General features: G+C 61.8%; 3 protein-coding genes across 3 annotated transcripts; 1 reads left to right on the forward strand and 2 right to left on the reverse strand.

Annotated features, from left to right (window-relative positions):
- Positions 1-181: 181 nt before the first annotated feature.
- On the forward strand, positions 182-6,347 carry ERCC6L (ERCC excision repair 6 like, spindle assembly checkpoint helicase). The gene is made up of 2 exons (XM_069015797.1): positions 182-268; positions 423-6,347. The coding sequence occupies exons 1-2, from the start codon at positions 210-212 to the stop codon at positions 4,216-4,218; spliced, it is 3,855 nt and encodes a 1,284-aa protein (XP_068871898.1). The 5' UTR covers positions 182-209; the 3' UTR covers positions 4,219-6,347.
- A 1,060-nt stretch (positions 6,348-7,407) lies between these two features.
- On the reverse strand, positions 7,408-8,307 carry PIN4 (peptidylprolyl cis/trans isomerase, NIMA-interacting 4). Its single transcript, XM_069015799.1, has 4 exons — positions 8,217-8,307; positions 7,998-8,068; positions 7,744-7,863; positions 7,408-7,583 (listed from the first exon to the last, which is right to left on the reverse strand). Exons 1-4 carry the CDS (start codon positions 8,248-8,250, stop codon positions 7,425-7,427), a joined length of 384 nt encoding a protein of 127 aa, XP_068871900.1. The 5' UTR covers positions 8,251-8,307; the 3' UTR covers positions 7,408-7,424.
- Positions 8,308-9,196: 889 nt separating this feature from the next.
- On the reverse strand, positions 9,197-21,397 carry NHSL2 (NHS like 2). The gene is made up of 7 exons (XM_069015800.1): positions 21,335-21,397; positions 18,007-18,159; positions 17,045-17,181; positions 16,750-16,954; positions 12,373-14,559; positions 12,144-12,276; positions 9,197-11,797 (listed from the first exon to the last, which is right to left on the reverse strand). The coding sequence occupies exons 1-7, from the start codon at positions 21,381-21,383 to the stop codon at positions 11,485-11,487; spliced, it is 3,177 nt and encodes a 1,058-aa protein (XP_068871901.1). The 5' UTR covers positions 21,384-21,397; the 3' UTR covers positions 9,197-11,484.
- Positions 21,398-22,957: the final 1,560 nt, after the last annotated feature.

Raw genomic sequence — 22,957 nt, forward strand, 5'->3', positions numbered from 1 at the left:
CACGGCACGGCACGGCACGGCACGGCACCGCACCGGACGGGACGGGACGGGACCGGCGCTGGCCCCGGGGGAGGTGCGGGCAGCGCTCGGCCCCGCCCCTTTACTCCCGCCCCCGGCGTTGATTGGCTGCGAGCGATGGTGATTTACATGCGGCGCGGGGCAGGACGGGAAGGGCCGGGTTTGAAGCGCAGGGCGGCAGCGGGAGCGCCATGGCCGCCCCTGGGCCGGGAGCGGCGGCGGCGGCAGAGGAGGAGCAGCAGTACCGGGGGTGAGCGGGAACGGGGCTGAACGGCCGGGAGACTGCGGGGGGGCCCGTGGGCGGGCTCGGGCGGGGCCGGGGGTGGCGGTGGTGGCAGTGGCAGGCCGGTCCTCCCGGGTGTAGCCCGGGCCTGGCCGCCCGGTTCTCACGGTGACTCCCCCAGGCTCGTGACCAGCGCGAAGGCGGCGGCGAGCGACGGGGAGCTGGAGGAGGCGCTGCGGCTGTTCCGGCTGGCGGCCGCTATCCGCCCCAGCGAGAAGCTGCGGGGCCGCATGCAGCGGGTGGAGGAGGCGCTGGCGGCGGCCGAGCAGGAGCAGGAGGAGGATGAGGGCTTCGTGGACGTGTGCAGCAGCGGCCTGCTGATCTACGGGGAGATGCACGGGAAGCTGTTCCAGCACCAGCGGGAAGGTGTTGCGTTCCTGTACCGCCTGCACCGGGAGGGCAAGCCTGGTGGCATCCTGGCAGACGACATGGGCCTGGGCAAGACCATCCAGGTGATTGCCTTCCTCTCGGGTATGTTTGACGCCGAGCTTGTCCAGCACGTCCTGCTCATCATGCCCACCACCCTGGTCAGCAGCTGGCTGGCTGAGTTCGCTCGCTGGACCCCTGGCCTACGCGTCAAGGAGTTCCATGGCACCAGCAAGACAGAGCGCACCAGGAACCTGGAGAGGGTCCAGAGGAAGAATGGCATCATCATCACGAGCTACCAGATGCTCATAAACAATTGGAAGCAGCTGGCCAGCCGCCACGAACAGGAGTTTGTCTGGGACTATGTCATTCTCGATGAAGCACATAAGATCAAGTGCCCGTCAAACAAAACGACCAAGTGTGTGTATGCGATCCCGGCCCAGCACCGCATCCTGCTCACAGGCACCCCTGTGCAGAACAACCTGCGGGAAATGTGGTCCCTGTTTGACTTTGCCTGCCAAGGCTCCCTCCTGGGAACTGCCAAAACTTTTAAAATGGAATATGAGAATCCCATTACCAGGGCGAGGGAGAAGGATGCGACTCCAGGTGAGAAAGCACTGGGGCTAAAGATATCAGAGAATCTCATGGCCATTATAAAGCCCTATTTCCTCAGAAGGACCAAGGAAGACATCAAAAGCTATCATGCTGATAAAGTGGATGCTCCTCTTCCTGAGGATCCAAGTGAGAACAAGGCCCCTGTCATGCCATCTCTCACTAGGAAAAATGACTTTGTTGTGTGGGTGTACCTGGCACCGGTGCAGGAAGAAATCTACAGGAACTTTCTCTGCCTGGATCACGTGAAGGAAGTGCTGATGACGACCCGATCACCTCTGGCTGAGCTGACAGTCCTGAAGAAACTCTGTGACCACCCCAGGCTTCTGTCTGCGAGAGCCTGTCTCCAGCTGGGCTTGGAAGAGCAGGAGGGCTCTGAGCAGGATTACAGGATGGAAGCAGGTATGCTTTCAGGCATGAGCAAAATAGATCATCTCTCTGATGAGACTGTGATCCAGGAGTCTGGAAAGATGCAGTTCCTTGTGGGGCTGCTGGAACGGCTGAGAGAAGAGGGACACCGAACCCTGGTGTTCTCACAGTCGAGGAAGATGCTGGATATCATAGAGCTTGTTCTGTCTCGCCGACAATTCCAGATCCTGCGCATCGATGGCACGGTGACCCACCTGACGGAGCGGGAGAGGCGCATCAACGCCTTCCAGAGCAACACGGACTACTCTGTCTTCCTGCTCACCACGCAGGTTGGGGGTGTCGGTATAACCTTGACAGCAGCCAGCCGAGTGGTGATCTTTGATCCCAGCTGGAATCCAGCAACGGATGCTCAGGCTGTGGACAGAGCTTACAGGATTGGGCAAAAAGAGAACGTAGTGATTTACAGACTGATCACCTGTGGCACCGTGGAAGAGAAGATATACAGGCGGCAGGTATTCAAGGACTCGTTAATCAGACAGACCACCGGTGACAAAAAGAACCCATTCCGTTATTTCTCCAAACAGGAACTACGGGAGCTGTTCACGCTGGAAGATACTCGGACGTCTGCGACTCAGATCCAGCTGCAGTCCCTGCACGCCATGCAAAGGAAGTCTGATCTGCAGCTGGATGAGCACCTTGCTTACCTGCACTCCCTGGCAATGTTTGGCATTTCTGACCACGACCTGATCTACACAAAGGAGATGGCTCACGAGGAGCAGGTGGAGAGTGAGGAAGCTCATCAGTACATCCAGCAGAGGGTACAGAAAGCCCACGAGCTGGTCCAGCTGGAGTCCCAGCTCAGAGATCAGAGGATGGAGGGGATGAGAAATGCTTGTGAAGAGATGTGGCAAAGACCATCAGGATCCGTTTCTGGGTCTAAGAAGTTGTCTCCAGGGTTGAATGACAAAAATCACTTTGTTTCACCACCAGTAGCTGATGCACATGAAAAAGACAAAGCAATTGATCTTACGGAGGATGAGGAGGCTCAGGTGCTCGATGTCAGCTCCAAAATGACAACTCTGACTCTTGCTGACTTGGATGAAGAGAAACTGGCACAAGATGTGTCCAGTATGGAGACAAAAGTGCTTGATACCAGCAAGACAGCAGAACAATCTGGTATACAAGAATCTGAGCAAAATCCTGAATCTAGCATTACACCATCATCCCCTGCACTTGAGAAAGAGAGTCAGAGCCCCCAAGAGAAACAGCATTCACAGGTACATTCAGACAGCTTGGCCAAGGCAAGGAATGACCTGTCTGGGCATTTTCACAGTCCCTCCAAGTCTGGCATGGCTGACGATCCTAAAAGGGATGCAGAACTCTCAGTTCAGGTACTTGACCCACACACTCCCCTGGGGATGGAGCAGAACAATGTTCCTGAGCCGGTTTCTGCAGTGCTGAGTTTATCAAATGTTACACCAGAAATTGATGCTGAGCTCTACAAGTCTCACGTGTTGGAACACAGCTTGGAGGGTACATCTGCTCCTTCTCTCCAGGATCAAGTTGACTTCAATCTGGTTCTGGAAGAATCTGAAGAGGAATGGCAGGATGCCTCAAATGGAGAAGGATCAGTGGAACACACTGAGAAGGAGAGCATACAACTCCAGGCAGAAAGCTTGTGTAAATCTCCAGACAAAGAATCTCCAAACAAAACTTGGCCGAGTGAGACCAGTAGCCGCGGCAAACCCTCTCCCACAGCTGAGGAAGAGCCAAATGCCTTTCTGCAAGGGAGTGAAGCATCGGAGGAAAGCAGTGGTCTCTTTACTTTTGGTAGGAAGAAACGCTTAAACAGAATTGCTTCAGACAGTGAGAGTGAAGACCAGCCTGAACAAGTGCCCTCCTCTCCCTCGGACAGCGCTTGGCACCGAGTTCCAGAAGGAATTAGTGCTTCCACCCCTAAATATGACACCAGTAGAGCTAAAGGCATCTTTTCTCCCCAACTAAATAACAGTGGTAACAGGTCTAACGCTTCCAGACGCTCGTTCATCAGCAGGTTGGTAGATGAGGTGGAGGATATTGGCGAAATCATGGGAACCACTGATGAGGAAGATGATGATGATGATGATGGTGATGAGGAGCAAGACAGGTTTGTGGAAGAAGAAGCTGAGGAGTGCACTGGGGAATCTGCTGAGCCTGAAGAAGAACCTACTGGAGAAACCCTTGATACAAGTGAAGAGTCCTCCCACACAGACAGTGTGGAATCTGAGCAGTCCGAGGCAGAGGAGACGGAGTCATCTCAGGAGGAATCCACGGGTGACGCTGAGCTCCAGTCGGGTGAGCAGATTGACTGCTTCACCCAGGAAAGCAGGTCTGAAAAAGGCATTGGGCAGAGCTCCTCTCCTGCTGCAGGAGATTATGACACCTTGGTGCACAGTGGGAAGAAACTTCAGCATGATGGAAAACTCCAGGAGGCGTTGGACTGCTTCCTGCAAGCTCTTGACATAAAAAGTGGAGATCCTGAAGTTATGCTTCTGACTCTGAACTTGTACAGACAGCTGGCCCAGAAGTGACATGTGTGGCTCTGTGAAGACAGTCTGGCTGTTCCTCGTTACCGTGTGTCTGCACCATGGCCCCGGGATCCCTGAGTCAGCTCCAGGCTGGTGGCTGCCATATACTCGTGTGACTGAGCAAATTCAGCACCTCCTGCTTGAAGAAACAGTCCAAACATCCAGGTGTTGGATGCTGGGGAGGGAACTTCACTGTGGAGTCAGCTCACAAAGGTGAAAATGGTTCACATTCCTGTCTGATTATTTAATAAAAAAAAAGGGTATTGTTGATGTCTAAACCCCTCTCCATGCTGGCAGCCCTGGCTTCACCTTTCTACCCTCCAGGTTCTGTCGCTCCTCTCCCCTGAGAAGATGGGGAAAGTGCAGTCTCACAGTCACTGTACACCCCAGCCTTGGGCTGCTGTGGTTCCTCCCTCCTTCTGGGTTTTAAATAAGCCAGTTTGGGTGCCTGAAGGTCACCCACCATTTGGGTGAGCTGTATGCTGGTGCAAAGGAGACTCCTGCAACCTGGGTGTAAGATGGTTTGAGAATGGATTGGCTGTGGAAAAGTTAAAAGATTTAAAAGATGTCTGCTGCTCTAATTTCTCCAAACAGTGGAGGAAGCAGAGCAGTGGAGACCAGCACAGCATCTGCCTGGCACCAGCTGTAACAGCCAGTGCAGGAGCCCCCTGCCATGTGTGTGTGTGGGGGGCTGTGGGGCTGGAACACAATTAGACCTTGACTGCTGCAAAGTGCTGAAAGCCTCAAACCCTTTGGTGTTGCTGGAGGAGCCAAGGACTTCAAAGGAGGCTCTAGGCTGGCCATATTTGTCCCCCTCCCAGCTCCCACTCCCCTTTTCCTCTGTCTGGACAGTGAAGCCTGAGGTACCGGCGGCATATACTGGGTTTAACTACTTTTTCTGCTAAGGAAATCCTGTAACCCTCTCCCCACACACAGCTGAGCTCTGTTAGATTAAGTATTTCTCTCATGTCCTGGAGGCAGGATGAAGCTACGAAGAGGGTTTGTAGTTCATAGAATCATGGAATGGTTTGGGTTGGGAGGGACCTTAAAGACCTTCCAGTTCCAACCCTTGCCACAAGCAGGGACTCCTTCCACTAGACCAGGTTGCTCCAAGCCTGGCCTTGAAACATTTCCACGGATGGGGCAGCCACACTTTCTCTGGGTGACCTGTGCCAATGTTTTATCACCCTCACAGGGAAGGATTTCTTCCCAATATCCCTTCTAACCCTGCCCTCTTGTCAGCCTGAATCCATTACTCCTTATCCTGTCATTTCAGTTCTGGGTAAAGAGGCCCTCTCTGGCTTCCCTGTAGGCCCCTTCAGATACTGAAATGGGCTATGAGGTGTCCATACAACCTTCCCCAGGCTGAACAGCCCCAGCTCTCTTGGCCTTTCATCACAGGGAGATGCTCCAGTCCTTATCAACTTCATGGCTTCTTCTAGACTTGCTCCAACAGTTCAATGTCCTTCTTATATTGGGGGCCCCTGAACTGTGTGCAGGACCCTAGGCAGGGTCTCAGGAGTGCAGAGTAGAGGGGGAGAATCCCCTCCCTCACCTGCTGCCCACGTTCCTCTGGATGCAGCCCAGGACATGGGGGGTTTCTGGGCCGAGAGTGCTCACTGCTGGCTCATGGGGAGTTTTTCATTAACCATCATTCCCAAGCCCTTCTCCCAGGGCTGTTCTCAATCCCTTCTCTGCCCAATCTGTAGCTGTGCCTGCGACTCAGGCACAGGACCTTGTACTTTTCACGTGGTCGGTCCCACCTCTCCAGCCTGTCCAGGTCCCTCTGGATTCATCCTTCCCTTCCAGTGTGTGACCACACCACACAGCTCAGTGTTGTCAGCAAACCGGCTGAGAGTGCTCCATCCCACAAACCAGCAGCTCAAAAGCTCCTGGTTCTGGCTCTGAGTGACTCTGCACCCCCACCCTGCCCCTCACCAACACAGCCCCAGTCTGGTGTGCTCATCACTGGGACTGACTCCTGCCAGTCTCAGCTGGTGACAGCACAGCAGCAGATCTGGATGTTTCCTTGTGCCACGGCACGCTGCCTTCTGCAATGCCCCACTGCAGCACAGGCTCCACACCTGGCTGAGCTGTGCAGTTTGGGAGAGGAGCTCTTTGTACTCGGAACCACAGCAAACACGGACCTAATTCTGCTGGTGCAGTTGTGCCAACATGCTTTTGCCAAAAGAGAGAACAGAGCTCTGGTAGCCTGGAAACAAGTGGTTTATTACTAGAGCACCATTAAATGGGGCAGTGTCTGCTCTGGGCAGCCTGTCTGCCCTCCACAGCAAGCCATTCGTTGGCTTCTCTGAGCTTTCCATACTCAGCAAAACCAATGCCCTGAAAAGGGAGGGAAGAGAAGGTTTCACCTCACCTCTTCCTCCTGTGGAATCTCGGGAAGGGCCTTTTGTTCTTTGATGTTTCCTCATCTCCAAGCTCTGTGCATGGTGCTCACCTGTAAACAAAGCTGGTGCTGTTGCTGGTTTGGGGGCTCTGTGGGCAGGAAGGGGATCATGGCTCTGGGATGGATTCCTGAGATGGCAGGAACCTGCTGGGCTGCTTCACTTGCACACCCCACAGCACAGGGGAGCACAGGAAGTGGCACACAAGTGTTTAGTGGCTTTTTGCTTATTCAAACCTGAGTTACCCAATTTCTTCCCCCAGCTCTGAGTGGGCAAGGTGGAGCTATAGGAAGAGGTGAGTGTGTGCTCAGGAGAGCTCTTCCTTCCCTCCTGCCCCCAGCTCCCTTCCCTGCCTGGCCTGACCCAGCTGCAGTGTTACCCACCCTTCACTGAAGGCACTGTCCTGCAGCCCCGGAGCACAGCTGCACCACGGAAGCTGTCTGCACCCTCCTGGGGAGGATGGAGATGGAGACCAAGCCCTGGGGTTCCCTCTGTCCCTTTCTGTTTGCAGATTAAAAAGCCTGGGCACCTCATTCTGCTGACAGACCATTATCTCCACAGCAGGAGAAGCAAGAGGCTGGCCTGCCAGGCAACAGAGACTTCAGTATCTGTAAAAGGCTCTTGTTTCACCCTTCCCAGGGACACTTTACCTCTCTAGGCAGGGCCCTGCTCTGCCAGCACAGTGGGCAGGGACAGCCAGCTGCCTCCAGACATGTTGCTGGTTGTGCCTGACTTGCTCCAAGGCCAAGGTGTCTGGGACTCAGGATTCAAGCAGTCAACAAGGTCATCATGATCATTCATGTTTTATTTTCTGCCTTCCACCATGATAATGTGGTATCCGAACTTGGTCTTGACGGGAGGGTCTGTGTACACGGGCTTGTCCATGCTGCTCACAGGCAGGGCAAACGCTGCCTCCTGGAATGGTCCCACCATGGAGCCTCTGGTCATCCAGCCCAGGTCTCCCTGCAGGAAGGGACCGTCGCGGTTAAGCTTTGAGATTCAGTGCAGGGAGGGTGGGTGATGCGGCCGTGGGGCGGGTCCGTGCTGACAGCGGTGAGGAGCAGGCCCAGGCTCCCGCAGGCGCTGCCCGGCCCCACTGCCCCGTCCCGGGTGCAGCACTCACCCCTTGCCTGGCCTTGTCCTCGCTGTACTGTGCCGCCACCTCGCTAAAGCGCTGCCCGGACTTCAGCTTCTCCATGGCCTCCATGGCCCGGCCGTGCTTCTCGCACAGGATGTGCCGAACCTGGGGGGAAGGCAGCGGGGCTGTGGCGAGCGGGGCCGTGGCGAGCGGGGCCGGCGGGCGGGACGAGCCTCCAGGTGCGGGGGCGGAGCGGAGAACCCGCACCCCGCCTGGCCCCCGCCGCCCCCCGCGCTCACCTTGACGGCGCTGCCGCCTCCCTTCGGGCCCTGTGCTTTGCCCTCGCTGCTGCCGCCGCCGCTGTCGCCGCCTGTGAACCGAGCACCCTGAGACCGGCCCGGTCCCCGCCGCCCCTGCCGGGCTCTGAGACGGGTTCGGCCCCCACCGCCGCCGGGTCCCCATCCGGCCGGTGCCGCCCCCGGTCCCCCGCCCGGCCGGTGCCGCCCAGCCCCGCTCACCCTTCCCGGCTTTGCCTTTCCCCTTCGGAGCCATCTTGCCGCCGTAAGGCCCCGAGCTGCCCGCGCCGCGCCGGGCGGGGGCCGCCCCTGCCCCGCCTCTGCGGCCCGGCCCGCCCCGAGGCCCCCGGCTGCCCGCGCCGCGCCGGGATGGAGCCGCCGCGGGGGGCTGCGGGACACGGGGCTGGGGGGCACGGGGCTGGGGGGCACGGGGCTGTGCCTGCCCCGCGGGGGCTGTCGGACACGGGGCTGGGGGGCACGGGGCTGTGCCTGCCCCGCGGGGCTGTCGGACACGGGGCTGGGGGGCACGGGGCTGTGCCTGCCCCGCGGGGGCTGTCGGACACGGGGCTGGGGGGCACGGGGCTGTGCCTGCCCCGCGGGGCTGTCGGACACGGGGCTGGGGGGCACGGGGCTGGGGGGCACGGGGCTGTGCCTGCCCCGCGGGGCTGTCGGACACGGGGCTGTTGGACACGGGGCTGGGGGGCACGGGGCTGTGCCTGCCCCGCGGGGGCTGTCGGACACGGGGCTGTTGGACACGGGGCTGGGGGGCACGGGGCTGCAGCCGCCCTGCGCACAGGGCTGCGCTCGGCATTCACGGCCGTACCCGGCGCCCGCCCAGGGCTGTCCCCCACACTCTAGGCTATCCCCCTCATCCACCCCACCTGCCCCAGGATGCCAAGTCGACTCCCAGTCCACCCCTCCCCACTTCAGTCCTCCCCCCGGCCTGTAGCCAGTGCCCGGCGCTGTCCCCAGATGCCCCCCGGGCTGTCCCTGTCCCTCCCACCCGCCCCCAGGACGCCGAGTCCATCCTCAGCCCCTCACACCATCCCCGGCCCGCGCTCCGGCCTGTGCCCAGTGCCCAGCCTGGGCTGTCCCTGACCCCTCGGTGTCCCTGTGCCTCCCCCAGAGCCGCCGGGCCGCGGCTGATGGGCCGGGCTCGCCCGGAGCCACCCGGGGGTGTCAGGGCGTGCCCACCTCCCCAGCGCCGGTCCCTCGGCAGCCCAAAGAAGCACAGGCACAGGCGGGCAGCAGGGAGCACTTTACCAAGCTGGCGAGATATAAAGTACAACATTCCGTAGTTGGCACCTTGGCGGCCCCCACCCCGGGCAGGGCTGTCCTGCCGGCCGCGCTCCTCCCGGGACCCCACTGCCTTCCCAGCGGAACAGCCGCAGCCAGAGCGAGCAGGGAGCGAGCGGCCAGGGACGAGCGCTGAGCCAGGAAGAGCCTCAGGAAGAGCCCCAGGAAGAGCATGTTCCTCCAGCCAGGGAAATTAGGATCTCCATCCCATGGCCAATCTCCATTCCGATCTCCATTCCACGGCCAGTCTCTGTCCCACAGTTGAGCTCTGGCCCACTTGGACATTCCCCCCGGCAGCACGGGCCACTCCAGCTGCCAGTGGTGCTGGGGGTGTTGCAGGGGGGTTCCTGCCCCGTGCTTTCCCCCAGCCCCCTTTGCCGGCTCTGTCCCTGGTTTCCTGAGCAGTCATGTGCAAAATGTACCCATCCCCAGAGCTTCCCAAGCTGTGCCCTGGCCCCATCCTGCACCAGCACCCTGCCACTGGCTGGGGCTGCAGGATGGGCTGAAATGTGGACATTCATTAGAGCTATTTTTTTGTATTTTTTTTTTCCTGAGTTTCTCAGCCTGGCTCTTAATTACAGGCTTAAATCTGCAGCCCTGGGAGAGGAAAGGGAGAGATGGGCGAGTACCAGGAGGGAGGAGAGGAGAACCAACTGAAGCCTCAGTGCGATCAGATCCAGGGTGGGGGCAAGGATGGGGAGGTGTTTGCCCGGGCTGTGCTCCCCGGGGATGCAGAGCTCCTGGTGGGGCAGAGACCCCCAGAGCAGCCCGGGGGCAGCTGAAGCACTGTCATGGTGCCCTGCTGCTGCCTGGACCCACTGCACCGCTCCGCCCCAGCGCAGGAGGGCTGGAGTGTGTGGAAATACATCAAGAAATAAAGCGGAAATTTCCCTAACACCCTGTTTCCTTGTCAGCCGCGGCTGGCCCTTCCTGTTTCTCTGGGCACATGGCGGTGCTCCTGCTTGTAGCTCGTGTTTCCTCCCTGCCCTGCCCTGGAGCCCTGCACCACGGCCTCTGTTACTGGCAGCTGGGGCCCCCATGCTGGAGCCAGGCCAGGAAGAGGCAGCTGCAGGTGAGGGGGACAAATCCCACCCAGGGACGTGCAAACCCTCCTCCATGGCCCCGTGCGCGTGCCCTGATGGCACGTGTCCCACTCGGCCTTGCTCAGCTCCCTGGTGGCCAGTGGGCACGGGTGAGTGGTGGGCAACCCGGGGGGGACCCCAGGAGTCACCAGGGAGGTGGCTCAGGTGATATCCATCTGGATTCCAGCCACCATCTCGATAGCATCCCAGGGCCTCTGGTGGCCGGGGCAGCAGGAGAAGTTGTCACAGCGTCCGTCCAGGAGATGCAGGAGGCAGAGCTGGGGACGAGCTTCCTTCCCATGGCACAGCACCCCCATCGCCCCGGTCGGCAGCGGGGTGCAGGACCCCCGGTGCTGGCAGGGAGTGGGGTGGCTGCCGGACCCCCTGTGCAGTGAGGCCAGGGCCGCTGGCAGTGGAGGCGACCCCGGGGCTTGTTTTTGGACTGAGAGCTGAGGAGCTCCAAAATGCAGCATTTTGGGGGCTTTCAAGGGGTGGGGGTTTGGCTTGAGGTGGTGGTGCTGGCTGCGGACGCCGGGTGCCAGTTCCCCGTGTGACAGGGAGGATGCTCAGGGCAACGACAGGGAACCTCCTGTAACTCTTCGAAAGCAACCGCAGATCCAGCCAAACCCCTGGCGTCTTCCCAAAGTGCATCTGTGTGTCCAGCTGAATTCATCCAGGGGACCTCTGCATGGGAAACTCAAGGTACAATGTCAAAGAGAAGAGAATCAAACATCACCACCACTGTGCATTAGAAAAGCTGTTTAAAGTACCACATGCCGAAGGGACCAAAGAGTCTCAAGCTGCTTTGCTGCAGGCATGGGACAACACCGGGGGCTGTGATTCTGTTCTGCTTCCTGGGCAGGCGCCTTCAATCCCTGGAACGGGCTCAGCCAGGGCCAGTCCCAGCCGCTTCCCTCGTGGGAAGGGCCCAGAGTCATGAGGGCTTGGGCTCCAGCCACTGCCTCTCTGCCAGCAGCTCTCCAAGTAAGGTACAAAAGCAGAAGAACCCCCCAGCAGGACACAGGGGCTCCCCAGCAGCCAGGACAGCCCTTTGCAGCAGCGCTCCGTCTGCAGCCATCGCCACCCCTCCGGCTGGAGGGGCCCCTGCATGGTCAGGGCTGGCTTTTGGGGCTGTTTGCACCGTCCAGCTCAGGGGCAAACTCTGTGATGACCCTCCGGGCCAGCGGGTTCGTGGTCTTGAGCAGTTCGGCGGCAGATGGCCGAGTACCAGGGCTGGTTTTGCTGCTCTTCTTCTGGAGCAGGGCTTTAAAATCCTCATTCCTGCTGGAAGACTTCCCACTGCTGCCTGCTGCTGCCAGGGACTCGCCAGCTGAGGAGCCTGAAGTCTTTACAGGTGAGTGGGCAGTGGGTCGGCTGCTGAAGGTGTCACCAGGCTCTTTCCGCCCCAAGACCTTCCTCTTCGACCTAGGCAACAAAGGGACACGGGTGGGAGCAGCCTAGGGGTGGGATGAGGCCCCAGAGCAGGGGCACGGCAGTGCCCATCCTGCTCTGCTGGAGCAAGGTGACAACACAAGCATGGCAGGTGGTGCTCCTGGAAGGTGGGACTAATATGGACCCTCCCTGCTGGTGGCCTAGTCTGGCTGCACTGCGCTCAAGGCAGCAGCAACCAGGCTGTCCCCAAGGATGAACATTGGCCCCAGTATGGAAAACAGAGGTGTCGTGGTGGGGGGACACAACACCCGGTGCTGTGACAGTGGTGGAACACAGTGGGCACAAGGGCTGTGCCCTCCAGTGCCTGCACCAGCCTTACCTGTGGATCACTGTGAAGAGATCCTCCGTGGTGCGGGACGTCGTGAACACCTCATCGTCCTCCTCCACGATGGACTCGGCCGTCTTGTCGCTGGCAAAGCTCTTCTCCTCCGTGCCAGCCTCTGCTGAGCTGCCTGTGGGCAGGGAGGAGACAGCAGTGAATCCCCTGTGCAGCATGGGGAACCCCTATCCCTGGGGCGATCCCACCACAGGGCTGGGGAGGCCCTCACCTTGCTCTGAGGCAGGCTCGCTGGCAGGCGTGGTGCCCACCTTGGGGGACGGCGGATCCTCAGCCTCAGGGTCGCAGCAGGTGGGCTCAGTGTCCAGCGTGATGATGGGGCTGGGGGTGGGTGGCAGGTCCCCCACACCAGCTCCCAGCTGTGCCGGGGCCGGGATGAGCGGCAGGTACAGCACGCTGGGCTTTTTGGGCACTGGCGGCGGCACCTTGGCCTTCCTGCGCTCCCCCTCGGCACCGCTGCGCTCCGGCCTCAGCTCGTCCAGGCTGCCCTGCGAGAGCCGCCGGGGTCCTGTTGGGGTCAGGGACAAGTGGGGCTCCCCCAGACCCCTCCTCAGCTCCCCTCTCCGCAGCACCACGACGGCATCCTGTGGCACCCCCTTCTCCTTGGCTGCAGTGCCTGGCGGGGATTTGGGGGACAGGGGACCTTCCTCCCGCAGAACCAGGGGCTTGGGCAGGATGCACGGGGGGCGCCTGGCCAGTGGTGGCTTCTCTGCCACAGGTGGCTTCACTTTCCTCTCTGGCCCTGGGCAGGGGACGCGTGCTGGCTCGTCCGTGTGCTCTGGGCCGTCGGCGTTGTCCTCTGGCTCTGAGCGGCTGATAGAGCGGAGGCGGACGGAGCGCAGGTCGGACTGTGTCACCACGGGCATGATGGGTGTGATGGGACTGGTCTTCTGGGCCAGCTTGGTGCCAAAGGTGGAGTCAGAGTGGTGCCGGCTGACCTTCGTCTTCCCTTTCAGGGAGATCTTCAGCCCTGAGAGGTCGAGGTGGGCGGGTGGGGTCAGTGGGAGGTCAAAGGATAGCCTGGCCTTGGGGCTCCTCTCCATGGGGGACGTGGGGGGCAGAGAGGATTTCCTCTCAGGGACCAGTGGCCTCACACGCACCTGGTGCGGGGAGTGCCCGAGGATGGTGGAGGTGGGGACAGTGGGGGTTGGGGTCTCTGACTGACTGGAGTACCCGCTGGATGGGGACATCAGCCCCGTGGGCCTGCCTGGAGAGGAGGTCTTGAGGTCTGCCTCGGCTGAGAGCTGGGAGGGCGTCGTGGCCCTGGAGACTGAAGGGGACACGAGGGACTCAGAGCTGCCCCGTGTCTTGGCACACTCCACGGCCGTGGTCCCTGTAGTTGTGCTTGAGCCAGAGAGGGACTGGTAGGGATCACTGCCGGCCTTCCAGTCCGTGAGATGCCACTGGTGGGGGGTGGCTGTGCTGTTGGGCTCCCTCCCTGCACTCCCCTGCGGGTCAGCGTGCACCAGCCGGTGACCCTGGAGCTCCGGTGGGATGCACAGGCTCTTGGGCCGCTGGTCCTTGGGCAGTGCCGCACTGAGCCCCACATCACCGTCCTGCCCCTCTTTGATCAGCGACACGCTGCGTGTGGGTGGCGAGGGCTTCTTCTTGGCCTTCTTCAGGGAGATGCTCTTGGAGCGCCTCCGCCGCTGCCCCTCAGGCTCCAGCCCCAGGGAGATGTTGTCAGTGCTGGTGCTGCCCTCGGAGCTGGCGCTGGGATAGCCCAGGGCATAGTTGGCGCTGCCCCGCCGGGTCTCGGCGTATGCGATGTCCACAGAGCAGAGGGACCCCGAGTCAGTGGGCACCGACAGTGACCGCTCACGGAACCGGCACCCTGCCCGCTCCACCTCCAGCTGCACCGGCCCTGCCGCTGGCTCCAGCTCCTCTCGGCTTCCCGGCAAGAAATTCCCCTTGGCTTCCTGGACGCACCCGGAGCTGGGGGGGGAAGCAGGCACTGGGCCGGAGAAGAAGCTGGGCCCGTTGCTGCCCATGTGCTCTTCTGTGGCGATGAAGAAGGAGGTGGAGGCGGCGGGTGAACCTGGGCTGGGCGACGGGATGGAGCCGCCTGGCGAGGTGCAGGTGGGCCCCCTGCCTGGGCCAGTGGTGTGGTTGGGGGGGCTCCCATAACCCAGGGCACTCCAGGGCGGGGGAAAAGGGGTGCCCTGTGTCCCATTGCAGGCACTGGCACAGGGGTTGGCTGCCCCATCCATGGCAGCAGGTGGCTGGCAGCAGCGGGCCCCGAGGTCACTGAAGGTCTTCCTCAGCGGGGCCGAGAGGGGCTGGCGAGGGCCGATCTCCTGGGGCGTAGTCCCCCCACTCGTGGTCTCAGGCACGAAGCTGCAGGACAGGGACTCAACGATGGGCGTGTGTGTGCTGGACGTTGGGCCGTTGGCGCTGCCTGCAGGGAGAGACACAGCCCGCTGAGCACCACCCTGCCTCACTCACAGGGACACGGCCCTGCCCCGCACGCTGTCCCAGCCCATGGCCAGTCCTGAGGCTCTACCTCTGCCCAGGCATAAAATGTGGTTCTATTGGCTGGAATGCGCCATGGACAAATCAGCAGCCATGGCAGGAGGCTCCATCCATGGGGACATCAGTCCCATGGCAACCAGCAGTTGCCCTGGTGCTGCTCCATGGGGGGGACACAGATGGGGATCAGGAGGAGCCAGGTCAGGCACTGCCAGCTGGGACAGGGAGGGACATGGTGGCTCACAGTGCCACCCCATCACAGCACCTCTGGGATGGGGAAGGCACCTGGAGCCCTGCGGTGGCTCTCAGTGCCGCCTCACCTCAGCACAGCCAGGATGGAGAAGGAACCTGGAGCCCCACTCTGAGCACCCCTAGCAGACAGGGATGCTCAAGGCCGTGGTGGGCTGAGGTCTGATCGACTCCAAGGGAGGAGCTGTGACAACCAGTTGATGATCTGACCACTGTCATGGGAAGAAACCTTCCTCCTACCCCGTGAAAACCGCCTTGAAGCAGCTGGTGCCATGGCTTCTCCCCCTGTGCCTACCTGCCTCCACAGACAGGCTGGCTCTGATTTCTCTACACCTTCCATAGGGGACAGCAGGACAGAGCCCCTGAGCCCCAGTGGCTGCTATTCCCAAGGGTCCAATGCCAGCCTGGAAGCACTCCAGTCACTCTCACACGCACACCCTGAGCACTGGCGTGGCCAGCTCACCAGCCCCAGCAAAGACCTGGCCAAGTGTGTGCCCCACGGCCACGGCACCCTGCGACAGGGTCTGCCCACGGGGAAGGTGGGCACAGGGAGCTGTTGGAGCTGAGGCTGGGTGACTCCTGTCTCAGAACCCTGACTCAGGGTGCAGGAGCTGCCCCCGATGCCATGCCAGCCCCAGGCCTGCCTAGTGTCACCAGTGTGCACAGCACCTCGGTGCCTTGGGAGGGTGCAGAGTCATTGGGGTGCCTGCACCTCCCATGGGCGGGGTGTCCCCGGGAGCCCGTCTATGCCCGGGCTGGCTGCCAGCCCCGGGATGGCTGTGCCACCCGTCAGGGCAGCTCAGGGGGGTGCCAGCCCTGCCCGGGTGCCGCCTGCGCGGTTCTTGCCGTCACCTTGGTCTCGCAGGGACAGGTTAGGGAATCCAATAATGGTCCGTCTACGCCGCAGGGTGGACTTTGGGTTCATCGCGGTCTCTGTGTTAAACAGGGAGTGACGAGCACTCGCGTGCCTAGCAAAGTGCTGCCCTGTAGCCAAAACAAACAGCGGTACGCCGCGGTGCTGGGAGCCGCTGCCGGGGCGGGAGCTCAGCCCCCTCCTCACCCATGTTCTCTGCCTGTCCCCAGCCTGGCATGGTGACACAGGTGGGAGTGTGGGATGGCAGGAGGATGGTGTGAGCCATGTGGGGTGAGCACGGGGGACATGGAGGCACGGTGGGAAATGCTGCAGATGGAGGTAGGATGGATGGAAAGCTGCAGAGACCAGCCCTGTGCTGCGTGACAGGCACTGGTCTGTGCTGGTGAGGCCGGACCCCACACTGCTGTGCTGAGCTACACTGGGGACACGTACACGAGCCATGGAGTGGGAGAGGAACCAGTGTGGCCCTGGCACAGCTCTCCATGATGGAGGGAAAGGGTGGACAGACACCTCTGCCCTTCAGAAGGCGCACCTCACCCAGCCAGCAGCCCCAGACTCTGACCTGGGCCAGAGCGTGGCACCTGTGTCTGCAGGGACTGGGCAGGACCGCGCTGCTGGGAGGTGCGGCCCCAAGAGGATGAGCAGATGGACAGACAGGAGGAAGGTGAGACAGGCCGGGTGCACGGTGTGTGATGAGAGCTCGGGAGACAACAGGCCTGGCTGGCGGGGCATTACACTGGGGATGCGAGACCTGCCAGCAGCATGGCCAGCGGACCAGACGCACAAAGCTGCAGATGGCACAAGGGATGGCTGGGAATGATGGATGCCAGCATGGCCCTGCTATCCCCTCTCTGCCCCGGTGCCCACCTAACCCACAGGGACGCAGCTCGCAGCCACAGCCCCCTCCCACCACCCGCCCCTGCCCCAGATGGCTGCTGGGGAGCATCTCTGCCTGCACCCCGTGTCCCCCCTCCGCGCCATGGGGTGCTGCCCTACCCGAGACATTGATGGGGACAATGTTGGTCTGGATGGAGCTGGGCTGGTGCCACTGCTTCTCCTCCACGGTGGGCAGGGGGAAGGCCCTGGGCCAGGGAGGCTGCTTGTCCGGGCTGGTGGGGAGGCTCAGGGAGGTGTCAGGGGGCCGAGCACCAAGCGCAGTGCTGCTGGTGCTCTCCTCTTCGGCCTCTCGCTGGCTCGGGGGCTACAGGGAGAAAGGCACATCAGCCACCAAAGGGACAAGGGTGGAACACAAACAGGGACTTGCTGCCCGCCCCGGCACCCCAGAACTCACCATAAGCACGAACTCAAGGCGCTTGGCAGGTGGGGGTCGAGGTGACGGCTCAGGGGAGGTGTCGGGGGGCAGGTGTCCAGCAGCGCGGAAGGTCTGCCCGGTGACCCTGCTCTCAGTGTACTGCTCCTCATACTCCTCTGCAAGAAAAACGGTGCCTGGGACCCTGCTCCTGCTGCCAGACCCCGGAGCGGGGGACGTGTGAAGGGATGGTGACTATCCCCTCTGGCTGTCCCCAGCCTAGCTGGCCATCCCTGCTTAGAAGTGGCAGCTCAGAAGGTGAGGAAGGGAGACCCCGAGGAGGGTCTGGGGGAACTGAAGAAGCACAAAGATCCCAGCAGCTGGCCCTGCTCCTCCCGGGGCGCAGTCAGGGAATGTGGTGGGTCTCGCTGGGAAACAGCCCCACTGGGGACAGCCAGGAACTCACTGTGTCCCCATCCTGTAATTGTTGAGCTAATTAGTGCTGGTGGCTGTGGACTGGCAGAAAGCAGTGCTGCTCAGGCTGACTTAATGAGATTACAAGCTGGGGGATGGCTGAGCTGCTGATCTCATCTGATGCCTGAGGAGCATCCGCGCCAGGGCCGCGTGACAGCCTGGGCCACAGATTGGAAGGAAACAAAAACCACTGGCCACATTGATCCAGTTAGGCAGATCAGTGGCAGGTCCCTGAGGCCCTCGTGAGAACTGTGCTGTGGTGGGGCTCGTGGGTGCCCTGGTGGCCCCAGCAGGTGATCCTGGTCCCAGTTGCTTTGGCACCTGCAGCAGTGACTTGGGAGCAGAGATCAGTGAGGGGCTACTGGAGGCTGGGACCCCCCAGGACCCAACTCCTGCAGCCTGGTGAGGTCCGAGGAGTGGCTCAGACATGCATGTGGGAGATGAGCTCACAGTCTCAGGGTGGTCACCTAGCCATGGCAGCACCCACCCAACACCCTCACCCAGCCCACCCCAGCCCCTCTCCCTGCTACCTTGCAGCAAGCTCTGGAGGTTGAGCTGGGCCTCCTGGTGCAGCTGCTCCATGCCCGGTGGGCGCCCAGCTGCCAGGAAGACGTTCACGGGCTGCTGCCATGGCAGCTTGGTGGGGGCGGCTTTCTTGCTCTCGAGGTCCAGGTTAGAGGTGGCTGCAGGGGGGAGAAAGTGGGGTTAGAGGCAGGTGGGGGGCAGCTTCCCTGCGGGTGCTGCTGTGGGATAACGCTGTGCCAGCACAGCGCTCATCCCACCCCAACTCTCCAGCAATGCCGGGATGTGGCTGTGTCCCACCCTGGCAGGCTGCTGCCCGCTGGGACCAGCCCTCATCACCGCCACCGCTTTGGGGGCTGGACACTGCCCCTGAGGGCTGCCAAGAAGGGAACTGGCTGAAATTGGGGAAGGAAGCCAGCCCTGCCACCCGTGCCTAACCGCGCCCGGGCGCAGGAAACGCTGCACGCTCTGGTGGAGCAACGTCCTGGCTGCGGAGGAGAAGAAGCTGCAGCTGAAAGGCAGGAGCCAGGGACCCATCGCTCCCATTGCACTGCAGCTCGGGGCTCACGTGCCCTGCCCTGGCCTGGACACCCCCAAAGCTCTCCAGGGAAGGAAGCCTCTGTGAGGACTGCTCAGACCCTCTGAAACACCCCGATGGGTGGAAAAGTCCCTGGGAGCAGGATCTGGGCTCGGCAGTGAACTGGCCCTGTAGGGAGCCGAGTGCTGCTCCCACAAACAGGCTTTGCCATGGGAACACTGCAGCCCCGGCATCACTGCTCGGAGCGGGTGTGGGTTTGCACCCAGCATGGAGCCGAGGCAGTGCCACTGCTGGCATGCTGCCTCTGAGGGCACCTGCGCCCCAGCAGGCACTGAGTGGGTCTCTGGGAGCTTTACACAGGGATATGGATAACCAGGGACTCATCCCTGGCGATTCAGGGTCATCCTCCGCTGCACAGTCCTTGTCCCCATCCCCATCAGCTGAGATGCTCTGATTACCAGTGTGGGACAAACACTTCCCCTCTGCCACCTGCAGTGCAGTGCCGGGCCCCAGGACCACACCACTGCCCTGCTGCCAAAGCCTGCTCTCCGTGCCAGGCCCCAGCGGAGGAAGCAGAAGCAATCCCATTTACCTGGGAAGGGGAGTGGCCCCAAAACAGGTGTGGGACCCCCAGAACAAGCCACATTTCCCTCTGCCCCCAGTGGTCAGGCAGCTGTGGCCCAGCTCATCTGCACTGCATCATGAGCATCCCCCTGCTGCTCATGGTGCCATCCTGCCCCCAGGTGCCTTCCTGCCCCCAGATGCCCTCCTGCCTACAATACTCTCGTGCCCCTGGGTGCCCTCATGCCCACCCTTCCCCCAGCTGACAGAGCCTGCACAACGCCCAGCACCCCAAAGCAAGGTGCCATGTCCCCAGCCTAGTTACTTTTATAATTTGTTTCCATAACGACGGGCCTTAACACCGGGTTTTCCTTTTTTTTTCCCCTTCTTCCTCCTCTAAATAATTTGAGTCGTTTCCATACCAACCAAGAGGTGTTGGGGCGCATGTGTGCATGCACAAGGCACGGCTGGGCATCTCCCCAAAAACCTGACCCGCAGTGCCAGGGGCGGAGACCACACCTTCACCTCTGCAGACCCCAGACCCCAACCTGCTGTTTTTGGCGAGGTGGGGGATCCACTGCTGCCGCAGCACTTCTGAGAACACCGCAAGGGTGCACCCCAACTCCTGGCTTGCTGCACCCCCTGCCTGGCTCACACAGCCCCAGCCTTTGGCCTCCGCACAGCTGATGCTCCTCACCTTCTACCCGTATATCCCCCTGCAGCCGCGCCCCACCAAGGAGTCGGGGACATCCTGAGCAGCCCCCTGCTGCCCCTGCACCTCTCCAAGACGCTGCCGCTCTCCCCGGAGCACGGGAGCTCACCTCCGCACGGCCGAGCCACCCCGGCACCCACCCTGGGCTCCGACCGCGTGGGCAAACCACAGCACCACAGCCGGGGCCGCCCTGGGCGCGGCGGAAACGCGGCAGCACCCACGCCCAGCACCCTGCCCTGCAGCGGGGACAGCCTTGGCCAGAAGGGGAGCACGCAGTGCCGGGGTCCTGCCCCATGGAGCTTTCCCCTCTTCACCGACGCGTGCTCGTTTGGGACTGAGTGACCCAGCGCAGTCCTGCGCCGGTGTGGGCAGTGCTGCAGGCACTGCCGAGGTGCTGGCAGTGCCGAGGTGCTGGCATTGCCAAGGCGTGGGCATCATGGGTTCCATCTCCCGGCTGGGGGAAAGAACGGATGAGCCGAGCACTCTCCTGGCACCCAGATGTCCCAAATTTGCACCGCAAGGACGGCACTGTGCCAGAGTGAGCAGCATCCTGAGGCTTTGTCTCCCCGGGAGCAGCCACGCTGAGGCTGTTTTGGGAGGAGTGGCTCTGGGGGTGTTTTGGGAGTAGCACTCACAGCCCAGCGCCACGCTGCAGCTCGGCGACGGGGAGTAAGAAGCCGGCAGTCCCGATTCAGTGCCACTGCCACAGTGCTCCCAAGGCATGGGCAGTGTTTGGGAGCAGCCTGATGCAGGCTCAGTACAAGGGCATGTTGGAAGCGTCCACGGAAGCCCAGCTGCCACCCCCATCTGGGGGCACTGGATGCCCCAGCCAAGCAGGAGTGTCCGGCAGGAGGACGCAGCGGCTGGCGGGGATAGTGCAGCTGAGCTGAGCCAGTGCCCTTGGCAGCGACCCTCCCACCACGCTTATCAGAGACAGGCTCAGAGCACAAAATACCTCTGAGGGGCTCGCACCCCGTGGTGAATGCCTGCGGGAGATGAAGGGCATCCTGGCACAGCGGAGCCAGAGGCACAGCGGAGCCAGAGGCACAGCGGAGCCAGAGGCACAGCGGAGCCAGAGGGACAGCTCCATCCCACCAACTGCAGCAGTCTCGACCTAAGCCTGGCCAGCCTTGCTGCTGAGGGAAACTGAGGCATGGCTGGTGGGGGTTCACCATGCTCCCTGCTGGCACCAGGCCCCCTCCTGGTCCCAGGGCTTGTGGAGAGGAGCAGGCAGCATCGCCGACTCTGCCTGCCAATGGACATCTGCCTGGGATGTTCCCAGAGTCAGCACCATCAGCTGCAGCGGATGCTGCAGCCTCAGAGTCCTGCTGAGCGTGAGCCAGTGTCCAGGCTCAGGGTGTTGCGGCCATGGCGGGTACACAAGGACCAAGGCTGAATTCCAGGGAAGTTCACTTGAAGGGGAGCTGAGCTCCACTCTCTCCTGCGGGAAGAGCATCCCTGCAGGACCCCCAGCCCCTCAGCATCTCCTGAGTCACCCCTGCTCCATGCCAGCATCCCTACTCACCCACAGCCCAGGCATCCCGAATCCACAGGGAGATATTTGACAGAGCCATCAGAGCTGTTTCAATCCAGGCCGAAGCTCCTGTGAGACGATGCCTCTTGCTTGAATTCACCGCCAAACTTCTCCCTCTCAGGCTTGCTCCCCACGCGCAGGAGATGCCGGGGACGCGTCTGGAGCTGCTGGGACCCTCTCTGCCAGCGTGGAGCACTGGCAGCAATGATGTAACGGCAGCAGCAGGCGATGCGCCATCAGCAGAGCAGCCATGGCAACGGGCACGGGCACAGCGGCAGCTGCCGCCAGGCCGGAGCGCCGAGCACGCCGGAGGGCGAGGGCAGCGAACCTGGGGCCGAGGCCGAACCTGACAGTCCCCCGAGCTCGCTGGCCGGAGCCGTGTGCCGCAGTGCCCGGACCGTGTGCCACCGGCTTCAAGCAAGTGCCGCGGCCTGCCCCGGTACCGGACTGCTCACTGCCGGCGCGTGCGGCTTGGTGACATTCCCGTGGTACGGAGCCAGGTGCATGCTGCTCCACAGTGAGTGGAGAGGAAGGGAAAAGAGCACACAGAGGGAGCTGGCAGCGGCCGCACAAACACCTCCTGTCCCAAGCTCACCCCCTGCCAAACCCGACCTGCCGGACCAGCTCCCCGCGGGATGTGGAGCCGCATCCGCGTGCACGGCAGCTCCAGGGCCGGATGCCTGCCCAGGTCTGAATGAAATCCTGAAGTGACACCCTGCTGACACCCTCAGGCCCAGTGCCACAGGGCAGCGGTGCTCACTGAGCAGACCGGCCCCGTGTGCCGCTTGGGATGAGCCCTCACTGCGAAAGCCAAGAGATTGTGCCCTGTCCAAACCTGACCCTCTCCAGGTCACCTCCCACTGTCACATGTCTGGTGGCACAGCTCCAAGCCCCCAGTGAGGCAGGGCCACCTGCACAGGTGTCTGACCTGCTGGTGGTTGAGGCCAGAGGGTTGGAAGCCTTTCAGGGGTGCCATGCCCAGGCCCCAGCTTGGCCATGCCAGGACCCTGGTACAGAACAGCCCTGTGCTCCCACACAGGTGCCCAGCAGGACCACAGGCACAGAGAAATGACACTGTCTCGACACACTGGATCTGCCAGAGGCTTTTGGCTCTTCCAAGCTCCCTGTTTAACAAGGAATCAGCCAATTTTTGTACTGATGGGAGACAAGGGCACTGCGGAAGTTGCTGGCAGGGTGGATTTGGCAGCTGTGGGGGTCCCTCAGCTCATGGGGAGAAAGCTGGATTATGTGAGAGGTTTCTATGAAAACCACTAGCAGCAAACCATTCAATAATGTCCCTGTCCATCGGCAGGACTCAGAGTTGCAGTGTGCAAGGACATTCGGTCCCGGCAGTGTGATGGGCCCCAGTGAGGGAGTTTTGGTAGAGGGGAGGTGTGTGTGCTGCAGGATCTGGCTGGCGAGGCTGGCCCAGGAGGAGCCCAGCGTGCCATTTGCCCGTGCTGTGGGGATGGGAACCACCCGCGGCCACGCTGGCAGCGGGGCTTGGCCCGGGACCACACCAGCCAAGGTGGACTCAGGCTGCTCCCTGACAAGGGGCTCAGACCCACTGCTCCCGGGGCCGGAGCAGCAGCACTGGGGCAGGCACTGGAGCCC

Source organism: Aphelocoma coerulescens, chromosome 4A, assembly GCF_041296385.1.
Source record: "Aphelocoma coerulescens isolate FSJ_1873_10779 chromosome 4A, UR_Acoe_1.0, whole genome shotgun sequence".
NCBI classification, from domain to species: Eukaryota; Metazoa; Chordata; class Aves; order Passeriformes; family Corvidae; genus Aphelocoma; species Aphelocoma coerulescens.

Coding starts and splice junctions, on each gene's coding strand:
- NHSL2 (XM_069015800.1), bottom strand. CDS start 21,383: ATGGCTCTGTCAAATATCTCCCTGTGGATTCGGGATGCCTGGGCTGTG. Junction 16,955..17,044: donor GCCTTGAGTTCGTGCTTATG/GTGAGTTCTGGG, acceptor TTCTCCCTGTAG/CCCCCGAGCCAGCGAGAGGC. Junction 14,560..16,749: donor TGTCCCCATCAATGTCTCGG/GTAGGGCAGCAC, acceptor CTCTCCCTGCAG/GCAGCGCCAACGGCCCAACG.
- ERCC6L (XM_069015797.1), top strand. CDS start 210: ATGGCCGCCCCTGGGCCGGGAGCGGCGGCGGCGGCAGAGGAGGAGCAG. Junction 269..422: donor GAGGAGCAGCAGTACCGGGG/GTGAGCGGGAAC, acceptor TGACTCCCCCAG/GCTCGTGACCAGCGCGAAGG.
- PIN4 (XM_069015799.1), bottom strand. CDS start 8,250: ATGGCTCCGAAGGGGAAAGGCAAAGCCGGGAAGG. Junction 8,069..8,216: donor GAAAGGCAAAGCCGGGAAGG/GTGAGCGGGGCT, acceptor CTCGGTTCACAG/GCGGCGACAGCGGCGGCGGC. Junction 7,864..7,997: donor GAGGCGGCAGCGCCGTCAAG/GTGAGCGCGGGG, acceptor CCTTCCCCCCAG/GTTCGGCACATCCTGTGCGA.